Below are 19,274 nucleotides of genomic sequence, written 5' to 3' on the forward strand. Positions count from 1 at the left end.
GTACATCACTGTAACATTGACCTTACAGCTTGAAGTTTGTACTTAACCCCCTTCACCTTTCATCCATTCCCCCACCCGCCTCCTTTCCAGCAACCACCAGTCTGTTCTCTGTATCTTGAGTCTTTTTCTGTTTTGTTTGTTCAATTATTTTTTTAGATTCCACTTATAAGTTAAATCACAGAATATTTATTTTTCTCTGATTGGCTGATTCTTAAATGTTAACTAAGTTTGTATTCCTGAGATAAAACGCACCCAGCCACCATGATGCTATCATTTCTTCATATATTGTTGAATTCAGTTTGCTAAATTTTTCTTAAGAATTTTTGCATCAGTGTTCATGACGGATATTGGTCTATAGTTTTTCTTGTAATAAGTTTTTCTGAACTTTTGTTTGGTTGTGTTTTGGTTTTGTTTGGTATCAGGGTAATGCTGGACTCATATAATTTGGGAAATATTCCCTAATGTTCCATTTCTTGAGTTTAAAACTCGTGTTGTTTCTTTCCCAAGTGCTCAGTAGAATTTACCAGTGAAGTCACCTAAGCCAGAAATATTCTTGGTGGGAAGTGTTTAACTGTAATTCCTTCAAAGGATAAGACTAATTTTTAGTTATCTAGTTTCTTGAGCAAGCTTTGGCAGTTGTGTCTTTCAAAGAACTGTCCTTTTCACCTAAGTTGTCAAATTTACTGGAATGAAACTATTCATACTATTTCTTTAATTATTTTAGCATCTATAGATCTGTAATGATGTCCCCTCTTAAATTCTTGTTATTAATTATTTGTGTTTCCACTCTTCTGACCTACTTGGACAGAAATTACATTGTTCTTTCACAAAATCAGTTTTGAGTCCATTTATTTTTGTTTGTTTTCTGTATCATTGAGTTCTGCTCTTATCTTTGCTTTTCATCTTTATACTTTGGGTTTCTTTGCTCTTCCTTTTCTAGTTTCTAAAAGTGGAAGGTTAGATTATTAACTTGAAATCTTTTCTATTTTCCAAAATGAGAATTAAAATTTTTCTCTAAACACTGCTTTAGCTAGATGCCATAAATTTTGCCTTTCATTCAGCCCAAAATATTTCTTCTATGACTTATTATTTAAAAGTAAGTTGTTTAATCTTCAAATATTTGAAGTTGGTCCAGACAGCTCTATTTAGCTTAATTCTGCTGTGATAGGGGAAAAAAAAAAAGCTTTGAATGATTTCAACCTTCTTAAACTTACTGAGATTTGTTCTATGGCCTAGCATATGACATATTTTGGTAAATGTTCCATGTGAGTTTCAAAGAAAGTATATTCTGCAGCTGTCAGGTGAGGTGATCTTTAAATGTCAATTAGATTAAGTTGGTTAACAGTACTGTCCAAGTCTTCTATATCTTTATCGACCTCTCAACTCATTCCATCAATTATGAGAAAGATCTTCTGAAGTAGCCAACTATGATTGTGGATGTCTAGCTCCCCTTTTCATTCTATCAGCTTGTGATTTATGTATTTTGAAGCTTTATATTAAGAGTTACGATTCTTATTTCCTCTTGATGAATTAACCAGTCTGTCATAATTAAATGTCCCTCATTATCCATAGTAAAATTTGTCATTCTGAAGTATACTTTATGTGACTAACACAGCCACTCCAGTTTTGGATTACTGTTTGCATATGACTGGGTCTTGCTTTTTTAACCAATCTGACAATATCACCTTTTAGTTGTGGTGTTTAGACCATTTTCCTTTAATATAATTATTCATATGGTTAAATTAAAACCTACTTTTTTCATAGCTGTTTCTATTTGTCCCATGTGTTCTTTGTTCCTTTCTTCTTTAGCTTTTCCTGACTTATTTTGGGTTAAGGTTTGTTTGTTTGTTTGTTTTTAATAATCCTATTTTATTTCCACTATTGGTTAATTAGCTGTATTTCTTTATTTTGTTATTTTACCTTAGTAATTGCTAAAGTTTACAATATATAGTCAGTCTTCAAATAATATTTGAATAATACTATTTCACAAATACTGTAAGAACCTTATAAATGCGTACTTTCCATCCCCCATTCCCACATTTCGTGATAGTACTTTTAGACATTTTACTTCTACATATGCTATAAACCCCACATGCATTATGGCAGGGAAGGGATACAAGGGAACTCTGTCCTTTTGGCTCAATGTTTCTATGAACCTAAAACTTCTTTTTAAAAGTCTATTTTTAAAAATCAAATTAAATTTAAATTAAATTTCATAGGTACAGGTGATCTGACAAAAATCTAAACTAATTTCTTAAATATTTTTGCTCTACATAATAAATTATTCCATAATATTTAACAGTGAGAAGAAATAAACCTTTTTATTTACTCACATATATGTGTGGGTTCAAATATCTGGGAAGTTTTTGTTATTTTTTCTTCCTGCTAGGAAAATTTTTTTGGATTATCTCACCTTTTGTCTGAAAAACTGTTTATTTCAACTTCAATTTTAAGAAGTGTTTTCTTGGGTCAAAATTTTTAGGTTAGGTTTTTTGGTTATTGTTTCAGTGCTTTAAAGGCATCCGTTGTGTTACAGCCTGCATAGTGCCTAGAAAGTCAGCTGTCATTCTTTTCTTTGTTTCTCTGTGCTTACTGTGTCTTTTCTTCCTCTGGTTTCAGATTTTCTTTGCATCAATGATTTTCAGCAATTTGATTATAATGTCCCTTGCTGTGGTTTCAGGCCATGATAATGGGAATGGCTATGCACATGGCAGGGACGGGATACATGGGAGCTCTGCACTTTTGGCTCAATCTTTCTATGAACCTAAAACTGCTCTTTAAAAGTCTATTTTTAAAAATCAAATTAAATTTAATTTCATAGGTACAGGTGATCTGACAAAAACCTAATTTCTTAAATATCCCAACATGTTTCCTGTCCTTCTCAAAAAGAATATCCTGCAAGTTTTGAAGACAGTTTTACAAAGTGCCAGAGTGCTGACAGGGGGTCAGCTACCCAAAAAGACACTGCCCCAAGGACACCAGCTGTCTGTGTATATGAATTTCTGGGAGGCTGGTAGAAGACAAAGTTCTCTTTAGTCGACAGCCATATCATTTACTAAATGCCTACTGTTTGTATACTGTTTAAATTGTGTTGATATGCAGATTTTATTTCAAACAGTAATTTCTATAATGAGATCTGCCCTGTAATATAGCCTCAAATTGGCTGAATATTACAAGGCTTCGCATCATTTTCAATGACTAAGTATATAATATACATATAATGTTTATCAAAAGCTTTTACCAAAAAAGATTTTAAATGTTATGTGACATTTTAAAAGAAATTGTAAGAGTATTGCCAAGAAAGAAAAGCTGTTTAAGAACACTGTTATTTAAAAAGCACAGCTAACAGTTTTAAAATGACATTACTTCCCTGAGAATCAGAACTGCAGATGTCTTGATTTCTGTGCCAGATTAAAGAATATCAATTCGTTACCAAAAAGTAAAACTGAAAGACTTTAATACAAACATCTCTTTTAAATTTTAATGAGGTAAAAGTTAAGATTTTTCTATATCAAAATCACTAACTCAGATTTCCCCAAATTTCAAAGTGGTTCTAAGGGATTATGTTTAAGGAAAAAAACAAAACAAAAAACTTTAAACTTTTGCATTTTCAAAAACTGTATTTTTACATCACTTACCAATTTCCACTGAAATGTCTGGAGTTTCACACACATAATCTCTAGTATTTGAATAATTTGTATTACATTACATGGCCTAAAGGCCATCTGCCAAGTTAAAATCTATCCTGCTTATAGAAATGAACTTAAGGTAAAGCAATGGTTCAAAAACTCTTCTTTTGAGGTATATTCTTTCATGCTTTCCTCCCATTCCACACCCACAACATACACCACACTAAAGGGCTTGTGGTATTACCCTTAATAATGAATTCAACAATCTCACCGGGAGCTAATCTTTGAAACTCTTTGGGCAGAATCTTACCTAAACCATTCTTGATGAAGTTACATCCCCTCTTCTTCACCAAAACTTCCCGTGACTGTGTGCTCAGCTCCTAAAGCTGCACAAGTTAGATTTTCTTAATTCTTCCTCCAAATCCTATTTCCTCAAATCATCATTCATGTGTGCCGCTTACTCTTAATGTTTTTCTCCTTTTTTCATGTATGGAGTCTAAAATCAAGCACAAAACTCTTACAAACTTTTAAACAATATGGAAGGACTCTGCAAAACACTGTTAGGATGGACATTTTTCTCCCATTGTACATATGATGCTGTAAGTGGACGCTAATAAGCAGTTTCTATTTCCAAGAGTTACTTATTGCTCCTCTTTTTGAAAACTCAGTGGTTTTCATGAATGACAGTATATCACAGAGATGACCATGCCATCATTAGTTTGTCATTAGTTTAGTAAATGCTCTTGGTCAACCAGTCTAGAGAACCAATTCATCAAAAAATAATATTTAAAAATCAATGAGAGGTAATTCAAAATCCTGAACTCACCCCCTCCCATGAATACAATGAATCCATAGCTACATAAGGAACAATTTCCTCTGAAAAAGACCAAAAACAAACAAAAAACAACGAAAAAAACCCCCAAAACTAGCTAAGCAATTCCTTTACAACAGGTAAACAAGAAAAAGGCCACATGGACATGGGCAGGAGACACTGAGACCCAGTGTAACAATAAAACCCATCCCCAAAGCAGCAACCCACAACTAGGAAGGAATTCACAAGCCCAGAGCTTCTCCCTGAAGAGTGAAGGGTTCATATTCCACACAGGGAACCCAAACTTTTAAAACCTGTACCTGAGAGACAAACCCCCAGAACATCTAGCTTTGGGAATCAGTGGAGCTCCATTCACAAAACCAAAGGGCTATAGCAAACTGAGAAGTGGCTCTTACTTGGCCCACATGCAGACTCACTCACTCCTCCCAGGGCCTGGAGCAGAAACAGCCTTTTAAAAGGGCCAGCCTTCATGTGGTCATTTTAAAGCACTGGCTGTAGGGGAGGGGCCTGCTGGGAAACTCAGCTGGACGGAGGCTGGCAAGCACCACCTTCGTGCTCTCCCTCTGCCACGCTCCACAGCGCCAGCATCTCCAGAGGTACCCATCTAGTGCCCTAGTTTTCGTGGCTGCTGCCCAGGGAATACCCTCTGGTCACCTGGCTCTGGTGGACCCAAGGGCTTGTATTCCTAGGTCCCTTGGGACTGAAACAATCAGAGAGACAATTCTTAGTAGACTGCCACCCACAGGGCACTGAGAGGACAGCAGACTGAAAAACACACTCATCTTTCTGGGGAAGAGGCCTATTCGCTTGTCCTAGAACTTTAGCCTGAGGGGCAAGCTTCTGGTTTAGCACACATCTAGAGAATACAGAGGTGCTCTCAGGGAACAGAAGCCAGGGGATGCCATCTTTACACTCTCCCTCTGCCTTGCTACAGCTCACTGCTACCTCCCAGAAAGGAGCCACTTATACACTCATCTGCAGCACAGATTTGTGCAACTGTTGCCTAGAGGACACCTCCAGATTGCCTGGATCTGGTGGCCAACCAGGCTTATACTTGTGGTCCCACAGGACTTCATATGTTTACATATTTTAAAAGCTGCTGCATAAGGGTTTAGCTCCCAATCAGCCTGCATCTAGGTGTTAAATGAGATACTCCCCTTTGGGACACTGACTGGTCTTGGCATACCCTCATATATTGGGAGTTATTAAAAATAAAATAAGCTGCATGAACTGTCACAAAGACTTGAGAGACAAGCAAGAGCTAAGGCAGGGTTGAATGATAAGGTTTATCTCCTAAATGAGGTCACTCCTTTAAGACTGGAAGAGGGGGTTGTTTTACCCAATGCATAGAAGCCAGCACAGAAATGAAACTCCACCACTATCTTACACCATACACAAAATTTAACTCAAAATGGATTAAAACTTAACAGTAAGACCTGATACCATAAAACTCCTAGAAGAAAACACAGGTGTTCATTGACTTCAGTCTTAGCAATGACTTTTTGGATCTGACTCCAAAAGCAATGGCAACAAAAGCAAAAATAAATAAGGTGGGCTACAACAAACTAAAAAACTTCTGCACAGCAAAGGAAATCAACAAAATGAAAAGGCAACCTAGTAAGTGGGAAAAAAAATTTTCAAACCACATATCTAATAAAGCAGCTAATAATCAAAATATATAAGGAATGCATACAACTTAGTAGGAGAAAGACAATCCAATTTAAAAATGGAATCTGAATGGACATTCTTCCAAAGAAGACATACACATGGCCAAGAGGTAAGTGAAAAGATGTTCAACATCACTAATCATCAGGGAGATGTAAATCAAAACCACAATGAGGTATCACCTCACATTGGTTAGAATGGTTATTATCAAAAAGACAATAAAAGTGTTGGCGAAGACTTGGAGAGAAGGGAACCCCTGTGCATTATTGAAGGGAATATGAACTGATACAGCTATTATGTAAACCTGTATAGAGGTTCCTCAAAAAATTAAAAATAGAACTACCATTATGATCCAGCAATTTCACTTCTGGGTATTTATCTAAAGAAAATGAAAACTAACTCAAAAAGATATGTGTACCTCATGTTCAAAGCAGCATTATTTGCAATGACGAAGATATGGAAACAATTTAAGTGTCCATCAATGGATAAAGATACACATACACACACACAATATTATTCAGTCATTTTGAAAAGTATAAAATATTGCCATTTGCAGCAACATAGATAGACTTTGAGGACATTATGCTAAGTGAAATAAGTCAGAGAAAGACAAATACCATATGATCTCATTTATATGTGTAATCTAAAACAAAAAAACAAAACCAAGCTCACAGATAAAAGAGAACAGATTGATGGTTGTCAGAAGCAGGCAATGTTGGGTGGGGAAATGAGTCAAAAGGTACAAAATTCTGGATATAAAATACTAAATAGTAATACTTACTAAGTCATAGGGATGTAATATACAGCACAATGATTATAGTTAATAATACTGTATTGCAAAAAAAAAAACTACTGCATATTTAAAAGTTAAGAGAATAGATCTCAAATGACCTCATCACAAGGGAAAAAATTGTAATTGTATGGTGACATGTTAACTAGACTTATTGTGGTAATCATTTTGCAATATACACTAATATAATTTTATATGTCAATTATGCCTCAGTTTAAAAAAAAGAAAAATAATTACTCTTTCTTAGGTAAAGGGGGGAAAAGGCAATGGATGAAAAATGACAACAAAAAAGAAAAAGCTGTGTCCTTTCTGATGTCATGTGATATAAGAAACTCAGATTTAAGTGTTTTAGGCTTGCAGAATTTATCCTAATATACACAAAGTAACCCCATTCAAGAAGAAACTAAAAAGCCACTTTTATTAATGATTTTTGGAGGTAAAGAAAACAAGATATTTACATACATGTTTACAAACATTTGCATTAAATTTTTTCTTTCCTTTTAAAAGATTTTTTTCACTTGGAAAAGGATTAAAACATTATTTATCATAAGCAATGAAATCCAGCAACTTTACAAATGGTCATTTCTTCCCTTCACTCTTTTCCTTATATTCAGTACACTTAAGGGCTACCTAAATGAAGGACAACGAGCTCAAGCTGTATGACTAATGTTAAGACTGTTCTGTTAGGAGATAATACTAGTTATAAGAGCTAATTAAGAATATGAAACGCAGTAATTGCATACTTACAGGGTCCTATTTTCCTTGATGTATTTCAACGAAGGAAGAGGGAGAAACGGAAAAGGAGAGAGTGAGAGGGTAAAAGGTCAAGAAGGAGGTTGCTGCTGGTGGGGTGTTTTCTTTGGGGAGGACCATAAAAAAGCACCCAAACCACCACCTCCATGGGGGAACATAGCCAACACCATTCCTGCACGCACACATGGGGCTGATGGGTATTATTATCTCCGGAGCTCCAGTCTTCGTTAAAAAGTCACGGCTAGAGATATAAAAGAATGAACAGATTACCTACTACTAACAGCCGCAGTTTTTGAGCTACTTGAAAAAGTTTCTCCCGGGTAAAAGCAGCCTCTTCAGGACTATAAAAGTAGGCCGTTGTTGTTTTTAATATACAGGGGGAAATACAATAAAGAGGAAATGCGGATGGACACAGATCAGTATCTTTCATCTTCATATCAGCATCTTTTTATCTTAGAGGCAACAATGTCTTTTTAAATGTGAGGAAATAATAAGCATTCTAGAATTAGACCAGTAATACTACTGAATTACTTGTGTCAATTAACTACAAGGGGGTAGAGAAACAGATAAATCTTGGCATTTAATGCTTTAGCTCCCAAACACATAAAAAACAACTGAAACATACAGTACCCTCTTTTCTAGGAATAACCAATTTAGTTTGACTTCAATAGAGTTTAGATTCTTTTTAAAATATTTTGACTTTTCATATTACTTTTTGTCTTGTATTTTCCATTTATAAACCTCATTATCTTTATTTGAAAGACTATTATTCTTCAGTAAACATGACAAAATCCCCACGCTCAAAAATCTCAGTATTTCTATTTTGCTACACAACCCACCTGTTGCTTTCTTGAGGGTGTTCCTAGGCTGGTCTGCAAATGAGCATAAAACTTGATAAAGGTTTATTCTTTAAGAACATTAAGTGCTGCAAACTCTGTTACAAGAGAGGGAAGTAAAGTATATCCCCTTATCACAGTACTGTTCATCTTGAACAGAAAAGACTAAAATTCGGTGAAAATAACTCCACTTTCAAATATCTAGTTTTTCTAAAATTATAGAGAAGGTAGTGGCAATGTACACACTTAAAAAGGGGGGAGAGAGGAGATAACAGGTTAGAAACTAATAAGAAAAGTTAAAGATTCTCACCAGAAAGTGTTTTGTTATCATATAGCATTGCAGTTACTATAAAATTTCTGCTAAAATTTTTTTTCTAATTCATTTTATATCAAGAGTAACTCCAATTATATATAAGTTGGTCACAGAAACCTGAAGTTATTATGGACAGACATTACTTCAGTTAAAGAGGTAAAATTTCAAGGAAAAACAAGGGAACACGTAGTTATAATATAAAAGCTATTATCACACACTGAACTTTTTAAGTAATAAACTAGTAATGATTTAAATACTGCATATTTACCTAAATTTCTATTATCTAAAAAATGTTTAATCTCCATTTTAAAAATAAGCATAAATGAAAGAGGAAATTTAAAACAACACTTCCTAATAATGCAGAATCTCTAAATTATACTTAAAATGTAAATCACAATCAAGTAATTTTGAATCTAATATTAATTCTAATGTAAATACCTGAGTGGAAACTGATATCCTTTAGATAAATCAATCACAAACTCCAGGCAAAACACCAGACCTAAATTTCAGCCTGTTTTGGTACTAACAGTTCATTCAACTTTCCTCATTCAATAGCATAAACATTTAGTTAAAATTACTTTTGTTAACAGATAATAAACGTGAAGATTTTCAAACAGCAAGAAATGTAAATCAAGTACTGCAAGGTACAATATTTTCCTGACACAGAAACAATTACAAGAACCAGAAATTACAAAATTATCCCTGCCAACTACGGAGACAGTTTTAAAATAGAAATTTTAAAAATATTTTAACTGTTAAAGCATGCATCATTGTTTCATCCAAGTTAATTGTCTCTGACAACTGTACCAAATAGAACTTTCAGGAATAGACTAATCCTGTATGATTAATCAAATTAACAAACATCCAGAAATAGAACATTGCTAAATACAAGTACTCAACATTAATGTAGACAGGGAGCACTTTTTAAATCTTAAAAAGGCAAGGTTGTACTTCAATACTTAGTACAGAGGTACTGCATAAAGTGGCCTACTGGTGATGGTTAAATACGTAAACTTTTGAAAAGAGACAACTTTTCAAGCTTGTTTTACATCAGTTTATCATGAGATTATTCACACCTAGCATAAGGAATCAACTTCTAGCAAAGACTTTAAAAAGATATTCCATATTTTTAATGTAATATTCCTTATAGAAAGTATTTAGTGCTCAGGAAAATTGGACACCCTTCTTGACACATTTAAAAAATCATCTCTGATTCTTACTCCTGATTTTCAATCTACCATACAGAGATATTTGAAATACCAAAAGCCTTGATTGGATCTGATAATAAAATTAGGAAGCTGCTGGGATGTAACACATCTAAAAAGTAACAATATTAATTTTTTTGAAATAACAGAACTTATAGTTACAAATGAATAGTAATTTTAATAGACTATAAGCTTATTCCAATATACCACTGCAGAGATTCTGAGGAGAGGGCTTCCACTTTAGAGTAGTTTGATGTGTCCCAGGAGAAAGTCAGACTTATTCCTTTGTAATTAACATATTTCCCCCCAAGCCACATTATCCAATTTAACCACTCAGCTGACCTTTGAACATTTCTAACAGACAATTGCAGGCTCAAAGTTCAATAAATTCCCTGCCATATATTCAAAAGAACATGGTACCACAAGGCAACTACATTGAGGGAAAATATTCTGCATTCACTCTGGTATATATGCTTAAAAAAATACAGATGTTTAAAGCTGTTACTTTACAATAAGGATAACTAAGTAAAATATAATCTTTAAATGTTTTGTTTGTCCTATAAGAAGATATTTGTGCATGCTAATCTTAGGATGCCCTATAAACAGAACTATCAACTTGGTTAAATTCATGCATAAACCAAATCAACAGAGAATACATTTCAGACATGCAACACAATTTTTACATGGGAAAAAAAGACTGATAATTAACATGTTCCTAAAATGAATACAAATTTTCCACATCAATTTAAAAAAACACATACAAATCAGTACTAACTTTTTTAAAAAAGGTATCAAAGAACTATAAAAGATATACTTACAATACACTGAATTTAATGTAGAGCTTATTCAATTAGACAACTCCGTATTTCTTAATCCTTAATAAGAGCACAAAAAGTTTTGACTTAATAAAGATCACAGAACAATCTTTGGGGAAATTAGCCACGAACTAAATTTACCCTTATAATCAATGTTAGGCAAGGCTAATCCTGGTCCCCGATTGTGAATAAGTAGGTCCTGATAAGAGATGAGAAAGTTGGATCCAAGCAGAAAATAATCTATAATTTTGGTGTATCAAATTCCATGTTAATTCAATTTCTAACAAAATAGATAACCCATTGTGTCCTTCTAAAGCATTTGGATAATCAGGCTACAATTTTTTTTTAGAAGAAAAGGACAAACAGATCTGGTAGAAAGATTTCCATATAAGATATTTACCTTGAATTTTTACTTGATAGAAAGATTTCCACATAAAATATTTACCTTGAATTTTTACTTAAGTGTTTTTTACCTTGAATCTTTGTTATGAAATGAAAGTAAGGAAATTAAATTGAACATGGATGTGATTATGAGACTAAAAGAGTCAGTATATTAAAATACTTGTTTTAGATCTTGCCCCAAATAATTCTTAAAAAAAAAAAAAACTTTATATCTAACAAGAACACAGGTAATGACTTATTTCCTGAATCAAACATGTTTTAGTTTATCCCAGAAACACATTCTGCGACCAGATTCAAAGACAAGAATTTCCTTTAGGAGGTAATGCCAGGAAACGCTGATAAAGGAATGGGAAGTGAGACAGAGAAGAAGAGGGGAAAAAATGAAGAATATATATTTAACAGTTTCCTGTTGTAGGCAATGAGCAGTCCTACCGGAAACTCCAGGAAATAGTATGAAACATACCTCAGAGTATTACCAGAAGGGCAAGGAAACTGGAATAATTATCCCCAATTCCCATCTCACTGGTTGAGAGATGCTTCCAGGGCATTGTCTTCCTGGCATTTCCAATCTGCCCTGTGTGCAGGTGAGAAAATCCAAGGCAGAGTCACTGGTGCTTGCAGGACAATTTAATGCAAGTGGTGAGAGTCAAGTGTCTGCTATAAAGTCTCACCATCAGAAAGTCTCACATACAAGTAACTTAAATTTCATTTCTGTCACTGTCTCATTACAAAGAAGTAGTGCATTTTGATGATGCTAGCAATAGAACAGAACTGGGATGTCTAAAAGTAAACCTCTCAACAAAGCAATTAGAAGTCTGCTGAGTTATTAGAAGTATTTTAATCCACCAAAAGAAATTTATTTTTGCCTGATTAATCGAAATAGATGTTTACATGAACGATTCCCATTTTTACTGAAATTGCAAAACCCCATTACTATTTGAATATGGTACCTCAAAGAGCCAGCACCAAATACAAAATATAGAATAGTAACATGATATAGCCTTTATAACACACAGGACTGAAAACCAGAAGAACTGAGTTCTTGTCCTAGCTCTTGATACTAACTAGCCATGCAGACTTACATAGGTCATGTTATTTGCATGGGACTCGCATTCTCCATCAGTAAAAATACAGTAGTAATGTCTGGCCTACTTATTGTTGAGATTAAGAGGAAAGAAAAAGTTGTGAAATATATTTTTTAAATTGAAAGTACAATATATTAAGTAATAAGGTGTTTTCACTATTGTCATAAAAAGTCAAAGGTGGAAAGGCCCTTAGGGGTCATACTATACAATTCTAACACACGTAAATAAGAAATAAACTCCACTTGAGGAAAGGGCAATGATTTGTTCCAGCAAACCAGTAGCAAGTCACTGACGAAGCTGAAAACAGATTCCAGTGGAAAGCGTCTAGCATCTCCACAGTATCTTTCTACTTTGTTGGCTGGACATGTCATTGGGCAAACAGCTAAATAATATTTTAATTAATTGCTTTAAAAACTCTGTAACACTTTAAAATAACAGTAAATACCATAGGATATTGCAAAATATGAGCTAAGAATTGTGGGCCAATTGTTTCAAATTTACCAGATCCCTTACATTACCATTTATGCCATTTGGCATTATACAGAGTCTAGGAATATTAAATTCTATAATCTTTTAAAATTAAATTGATTTCCATAATCAAAAACTGAAAATATAAAAAGCCAATTAAAATTTGTTTCCTACTGAAAGATTTATGCTTTCCTGTCCTTTAAAAAACACTTCATAATGAAGATTGCCTTTTGACCTTCTTGCTTTAAAATTCAATTTATCAAAGTTGAACAAACGCCAACTGAAGTCTATTATGTGCTAGATTCAAATGGATAAATTTTAAATGGAAATAAAAACTTCTTAGAAAAAAACTTCCATTTATAAAATTGTTAAGGTAAAATATTTTTATTAAATCTAGTTCAAGAGCCTAAGTATTTACTTTAAAAGCTCACAAAATTCAGTCTGTCATTTATGTCATTCACATATCATTCTAGTTTTGTCAGTTTTCATCTTGTTTGAATATTTTCTCCTTAAATGTATATAACATCACATTCAGTAAGTAATTCAGAGACTATCGTGGTCAGAAAAATTAAAATATTGTCCAAAGTTTACATTGGCAGATTTAAAGACCAGAACTCAGGTCTTACTCATAGCTGAATACACTTGGCCTTCAGTAGCTTCTTTGGTTTCCTTATTAGCATGACAGGAAAAAAATAGGACTACATCTAGCAAAGTTAGAAATCTCACTTTACAAAGTATGAAATATGCATTTGAATATAATTTACAATTTATAATGGAAAACCAATTGCATATTATGGCTTTCAAAATCAGGGGAACTGCCTTTAATTTTCTTCCATTATTTTTATAGTGTGATGGCCAAAACCTTGCATTAGAATTAAACACATATAAACACTGTAAACGTGATACACCCTAGGTGCAAACCACTCTGGGACCACTGGAGAATCCTTGAACAAATAAATGACAATCAGAAACTCTAAGGTTCTTCGGAGTACCCACAGACAGAGCGTACCCAGCATTCACAATAGGCGAACAAATCCCATCCACAGCAGTGACTTTACAAAGGCAAAGGTCCCAGTTACTAGTAGTACTTCTACCAGACATACGGTCAGTGTGATAACTGTGCCATGCCACTCAGTTTTACGCGGCAGGAAAACAGGGAGAGGACAGAGGAAACTTATCTGTCAGCTGTTCTTGGCTCCCCTCCCAATGTTATTTTGACATTAACAGGTATAAATAGAGCAAGCTCCCTCAATATCCTTTCCTGCTATTGATATGGCTGTTTTGGATCTAAGAAGCACCTCTGTTTAGAAAAGCTACGTCACTCCCACTAACAATTAGGTAACAATCATCAACTTATAATTTCTTTGTTGAAAGTTAGTGTTAAATGATCAAAATCGGTTTTCATTTTAAAAACGATTTCCCTTGGAGGGGAGGGTACAGCTCAGTGGTAGACTACTTAGTGTATACAAGGTCCTGGGTTCGATCCCCAGTACCTCCATTAAAAAATAAACCTAATTACCTCCCCCCCCAAAAAAGATGATTTCCCTTAACAGTTTTATACAAATGAAGTAATCTGTACTGATTCCATTAGCTTTTTTCAGCTTGCTGATCTATAATTTTAGGTCTACACAGGTAACATACCCAGGTGATGCTGTGCTGGTCTAGGGATCTGACTTTGAGAACCACTTTGAGGACAGAGTTGATTTTCATTTAGAAATTCTCATACAGAACATTAAATATGGAAGCAGAAACTTACATTTCTTACAATTAACTTTTCCATCCAGAATATAGAACAATTCTATTCCTTCTCACATGTGGCAGTCACTCAAATATCTGAAGAAAACTCCCTCTTTAAACTTATTTTCTCCAAAGTAACTATCACCAATTTCTTTGCATCCTACTCTCCGCAGCACTCAGGCCTTTCAGCATCCTAGCTGACTCCCTATGAACACTAATAGTTCATAATGTCCCTCTTGATATGTAGCACTTGCAATTTAACACAATAATATAAAGTTGTACTCTGAATATCAGAGTGCATGTGGTTTATTACATCCCCTAATGAATAATAATTTTTATAACATTAGGTCTGTCAGCAACTGTATCACGGCACTTCTCCAACTCTAGTCAGTCTATGGATCAATACTGCTCCTTAATGATGTTTTCAGTGATTCAAAGTAAATGAGAAAAAAAAATAGTGATTTTCACATCCAGTTTAAAGTTATTCAAATTAAAGAACTCTCTTTTATTCTGAGCTTTTGTCCTTCCTAAATATTGGGCCAGTTTGAGAGGGTCTTAAAGCAATGGTGATCGTAGATGGTAGTTTTTTTCCCCAAAAGTCTTTCTTTATATGGCAAAATAAAGTCTCACATTTCACAATCTTTCTTAAGTTTGGTCTAGCATCCTAGGGTACTCAGGTAAAAAGGCTTTCATCTGTTTCATCCTCTATTACCATCTAAGTAGCCAAGTGTTTAGAATAATTTATATAGTTTTTGGTAACCAATCACAAACTCCACTCATCACTTTTTCGATTAATTTCTGGCAGCAAAGCCAACCTCCTAATGGGCTCCAGCAAATAAAAGAGCTTCAGAGTGCCTTAACACTAGTTCCTAAGAGTTCCTAGTTTCCCTTACCCACTTCTTACTTACCTTTATAATCCTAAATAACACTCAAACCCAACTAACCAGACTGTATCAAATTAAGAGAGACCTGGAATGGCAGAAACTTACAACCATTTGTTGCAGTCACTAGCCAGTAATTTGAACTACAAGTGAACTATAGGACAAGGGACAACAAATAATGGCCTGTGGACCAAATCCAATTCACCATCATTTTGTGTAAATAAAGTCTGAGAGAAACACAGCCACACTCACTCATTTATACATTGTCTACGGCTGCTTTTATGTTACAATAGCAAAGGTGTATAGTTGGGAAGAGACCATATGGCCTGCAAAACCCAAAATATTTACTATGTGGCCCTTTACACAAAAACACTAATCTAGGGTAATGAACCAAAGAAAAATTTGAGATTTGCAACAATAACCATTAACTAACTCAGGACACCTACTGTCTCTATTGGAATAGCTAAATATAAACACTGGAATCTGAATGTCCTTTACCCTATTCTGTATAAAGATTTATTGCCCACCCAAGACAGAGAGCATTTACTTACCTGCTCACTGAGCTAACTTTTACATACATTTCCCAAGGACTCATTAGTAGAACAGTGAAGAATCCATGAATATACTGCTCTGCACACTCTAAGGCTTAAAAAAAGTGCTGTAAATAACTCAAAAGTATATAATAAAAAAGAAACTGTATAGAACTACACAAAAATTTCCTTTACATTTTATATTTCAAATAAAAACACTTTTAAAGGCACTTAAAGTAGGAAAGCTTAAGTTCAACAATTTAGGTAATATTAACTGCATTAAGTAACGCAAATTAACTTCCCTTTTGTGTTAAAAAAAAGTACGTTCATTTTCATGTATGTAGAGTCGAAATTAAAAGATAATACTTCTAATTCAATCACACAGTTTTCAAACATAAGTGACATCAGAATCTTTAAAGAGCAAAGTCACAACATTGAAGTTCTCTGAAACTGCAAAGTGCTTAAGAGATCACCTCCATATCTTACAGTTAAAAGTTTCAATACAACATGAAATGTGTGTGGTGAGACAGCTAATTAGTGGCAGAGGCAGAAACAGAACCCAACACCTAACTATCAGTTTGGAATTCTTTCTATTTTATGACTGAGTTTGAAAGATATGCTCAAACTCCAGGAAAGGGTGGAGTGATGTTGAAATATTTTAGTTTTAAATGTACAGTAAACATACTCAAAGGGCTACAGCCCTCCCTCAACCTAAGCAAACCTCTTGTATTTTTTATTAATCAATCAACTATAAAATTACAGAAGGGAAAAAATATATATATAATTGATTGTAAAGCCACTCTTATTAGAATGATCAAAAGAACAACCAATTATTTGCTTAACAAATTGTCAAAGATTAGAAAAAATGATACTCAGTGGTGGAGACGGGGCAGTATAATGAGTACTCATATATTGCTAATTTGGTACAATCTTTCTGAAGGGTAACTTGGTCATTTTGTAAGGAGCTTAAAAAGGTCTCTTCACCTAAACCAATTATCCCATTCCCATGAATATATCCTAAAGAACTAGTCTAATATAGAATTCAAATTTCACATACAAAGATGTCCATCCCACTATTACTTATAATTATGAAATATTAGAAACAATCTAATATCCGAAGAGAGAACTGGTTCAATTATAGTATATTCATACAATAGAATATTAGGCAGCCATTTTTTTAAAATCACATTTTCAAAGACATGGAGAAATACTTATGACGGTAAGTTATAAAAGTAGGGTATACAACTATAAGGTCAGTATAATCTCAACTTTGTCATTATGCACACACACAAACACATATACACATTCATACATATAAACAGCATAGACAAAAGTTGAAAGAAAATACAAAAAATATTAACAGTGTTATCTCTGGATAGTGAGATTGCAGATTTTTCTTTCTCTTCTTTATACTTTTCGGTATTCTCTAAATTTTCTATAGTAATCATGTATTAGTTTTCTATCCAGAAAACATTAAAAATTCACTCTGTAGTCAATTTTGAAATTTTTATAGTCTATATAATAAATAAGGAATAAATATTTACAGTACTCAAAAGTATATCTGAATTATGGGAAATAAATCACTAATACGTAAGAATATAATTTCCACACATGTATAGGTGGGTAATTCTGAATCCAAAAGATTACATTATTTTATCTCAATTCTTGAGTATAGAAAGTTGGTATTTAGTAAATAAGAAATGTAACTCTTTAAATAAATTTGGTGCAAGGCATCTAAAAATTGTGCTATTCTGGCATAACACTGAAGATATAAAAGCTCTCCAATGTAATATAAATACCCAGTGTTAGATTAAATAGGTATAATCTAGTACATACATGATGGCCAATAATCAGCTAACTGAATTACCTTTTGTTTTTGGTTTTTTTTTTTTTTTTACAAAAATGCCTAGAACTGATCCAAGCTAAAGAAAGAAATACAACACCATACCATTATTTTAGTTGGAAGAGCCGCACCAGAAATCATGACAAAAAAATTGTAGAACTATAAGAAAATCCAGTGGTTTTTTTTGTTGTTAATGATTTCTTGCTAAAAATTCAAGTAAGAGAGTCAAATTGCTTGAAGCACTAAAAAAGCATAGCAGCAGTGTATGGTCTGCAATGATTTGAAAAACACTAAGAATATTCTTTAATGTTTCCTCATTTGCAGACTACTGCCTATCAAACACAATCTCTGAATTATAGAAGTACATCTATGTTCTTTTACCAATCTTGAATTTATATTGTATTATAATGTAGTAATGACACAAAGTGATGTCACACACAAAAAGGCAAACTATGTAATATTATAAGCTAACTTTAAAATGAATCTAATAACTGTGATAAAAAAATCACATAAATATGTAAAATACAAAATACATCCTAACATATTTTTACATAAGAACTTAAGTTTACCACTTTTAACATAAAAATTCTGAAATGGAATTAATAAAAAACAATTTTCATATGTACCACAGAGCAATAAGTTTAAATCAGACTATTTTGAGTTGTGTAGCCCTTTATTAGCAACTAAAATAGAAGGTATCTGTTGTACAACACGGGTAGTAATTGACTATAACTGGAGATTTATTATATTCTAATACAGATCATTTATAAATGCAATTTCTTTATTAAAAAGCTTCCACCCTTTTTGTTTGTGTACAATTTGCAAAACTATTCTGAAAGCGGAATATATGTGCACAAGTCTGCAAAGAGTGCAAATTTAGAATATGGTAAATGCTTTACAAGTTACTTTCAAAAAACTGACTGCCACAACTGGGCCTTTACATTGCCTTTTTTTTGTTTTTTTTTGATCAAAATATTTTGATGCCAGCCTTCCTTCCACTGCTCTAAACTATAAAGCATTTTTTAATGAGTTGAAATTAAGGAAGGACTACACCTACTAGAAAAGAAGAGAAGAAAGTTCTATTAGTTTGAGGTTTCAGAATCCCTCCCAAACCAGGACCAGTGTCTTGGTAAGGGTTAGGCTGGGACCCTGGACAGAGTATGAGTATGTGCAGGTGGCATCCCTGAGGATTCAGAGCTTCAGTGAACCGTGAGTGCTCCAGCTGCATAACTCACTGAACTGTCTTGCCAGTTTCTACACTGGCTTGACTGGGCATAATTCAAAAAGGAAAAGCTCATATTCATTCCATTCTTCTGCAGCTCTGTGATAGCCTAAAAAAAGAAAAATTTGGTTATGACAGATAACATATAAAAAAGTGAGCACTCTTTGAATGTGTTGGTTGCTTAACTTTGTCCACTTCACAGATGAAGCCTAGATCTCTCACTCTCCTTTTGTTTCTTGAATTTCGTGTCACCTCATATAAAATAGGA

The 19,274-nt window shown here is 33.7% G+C and overlaps 1 protein-coding gene across 9 annotated transcripts in view; it reads right to left on the reverse strand.

Moving 5' to 3' along the window:
* Positions 1-7,307: 7,307 nt before the first annotated feature.
* MEMO1 (mediator of cell motility 1) overlaps positions 7,308-19,274 on the reverse strand; it is a 116,615-nt gene continuing 104,648 nt past the window's right edge. For 3 of the 9 annotated variants that reach the window (XM_074378693.1, XM_074378691.1, XM_074378692.1), the window contains one exon: positions 7,308-19,115. In XM_074378693.1, coding sequence (XP_074234794.1) covers positions 18,984-19,115 — 132 coding nt within the window. In that variant the 3' untranslated portion in view covers positions 7,308-18,983. The remainder of the gene's footprint in view (positions 19,116-19,274) is intronic. The other 6 variants (XR_012511854.1, XR_012511851.1, XR_012511853.1 and 3 more) reach the window with 6 other exon arrangements.

Source organism: Camelus bactrianus, chromosome 15 (genome assembly GCF_048773025.1).
Source record: "Camelus bactrianus isolate YW-2024 breed Bactrian camel chromosome 15, ASM4877302v1, whole genome shotgun sequence".
NCBI classification, from domain to species: domain Eukaryota; kingdom Metazoa; phylum Chordata; class Mammalia; order Artiodactyla; family Camelidae; genus Camelus; species Camelus bactrianus.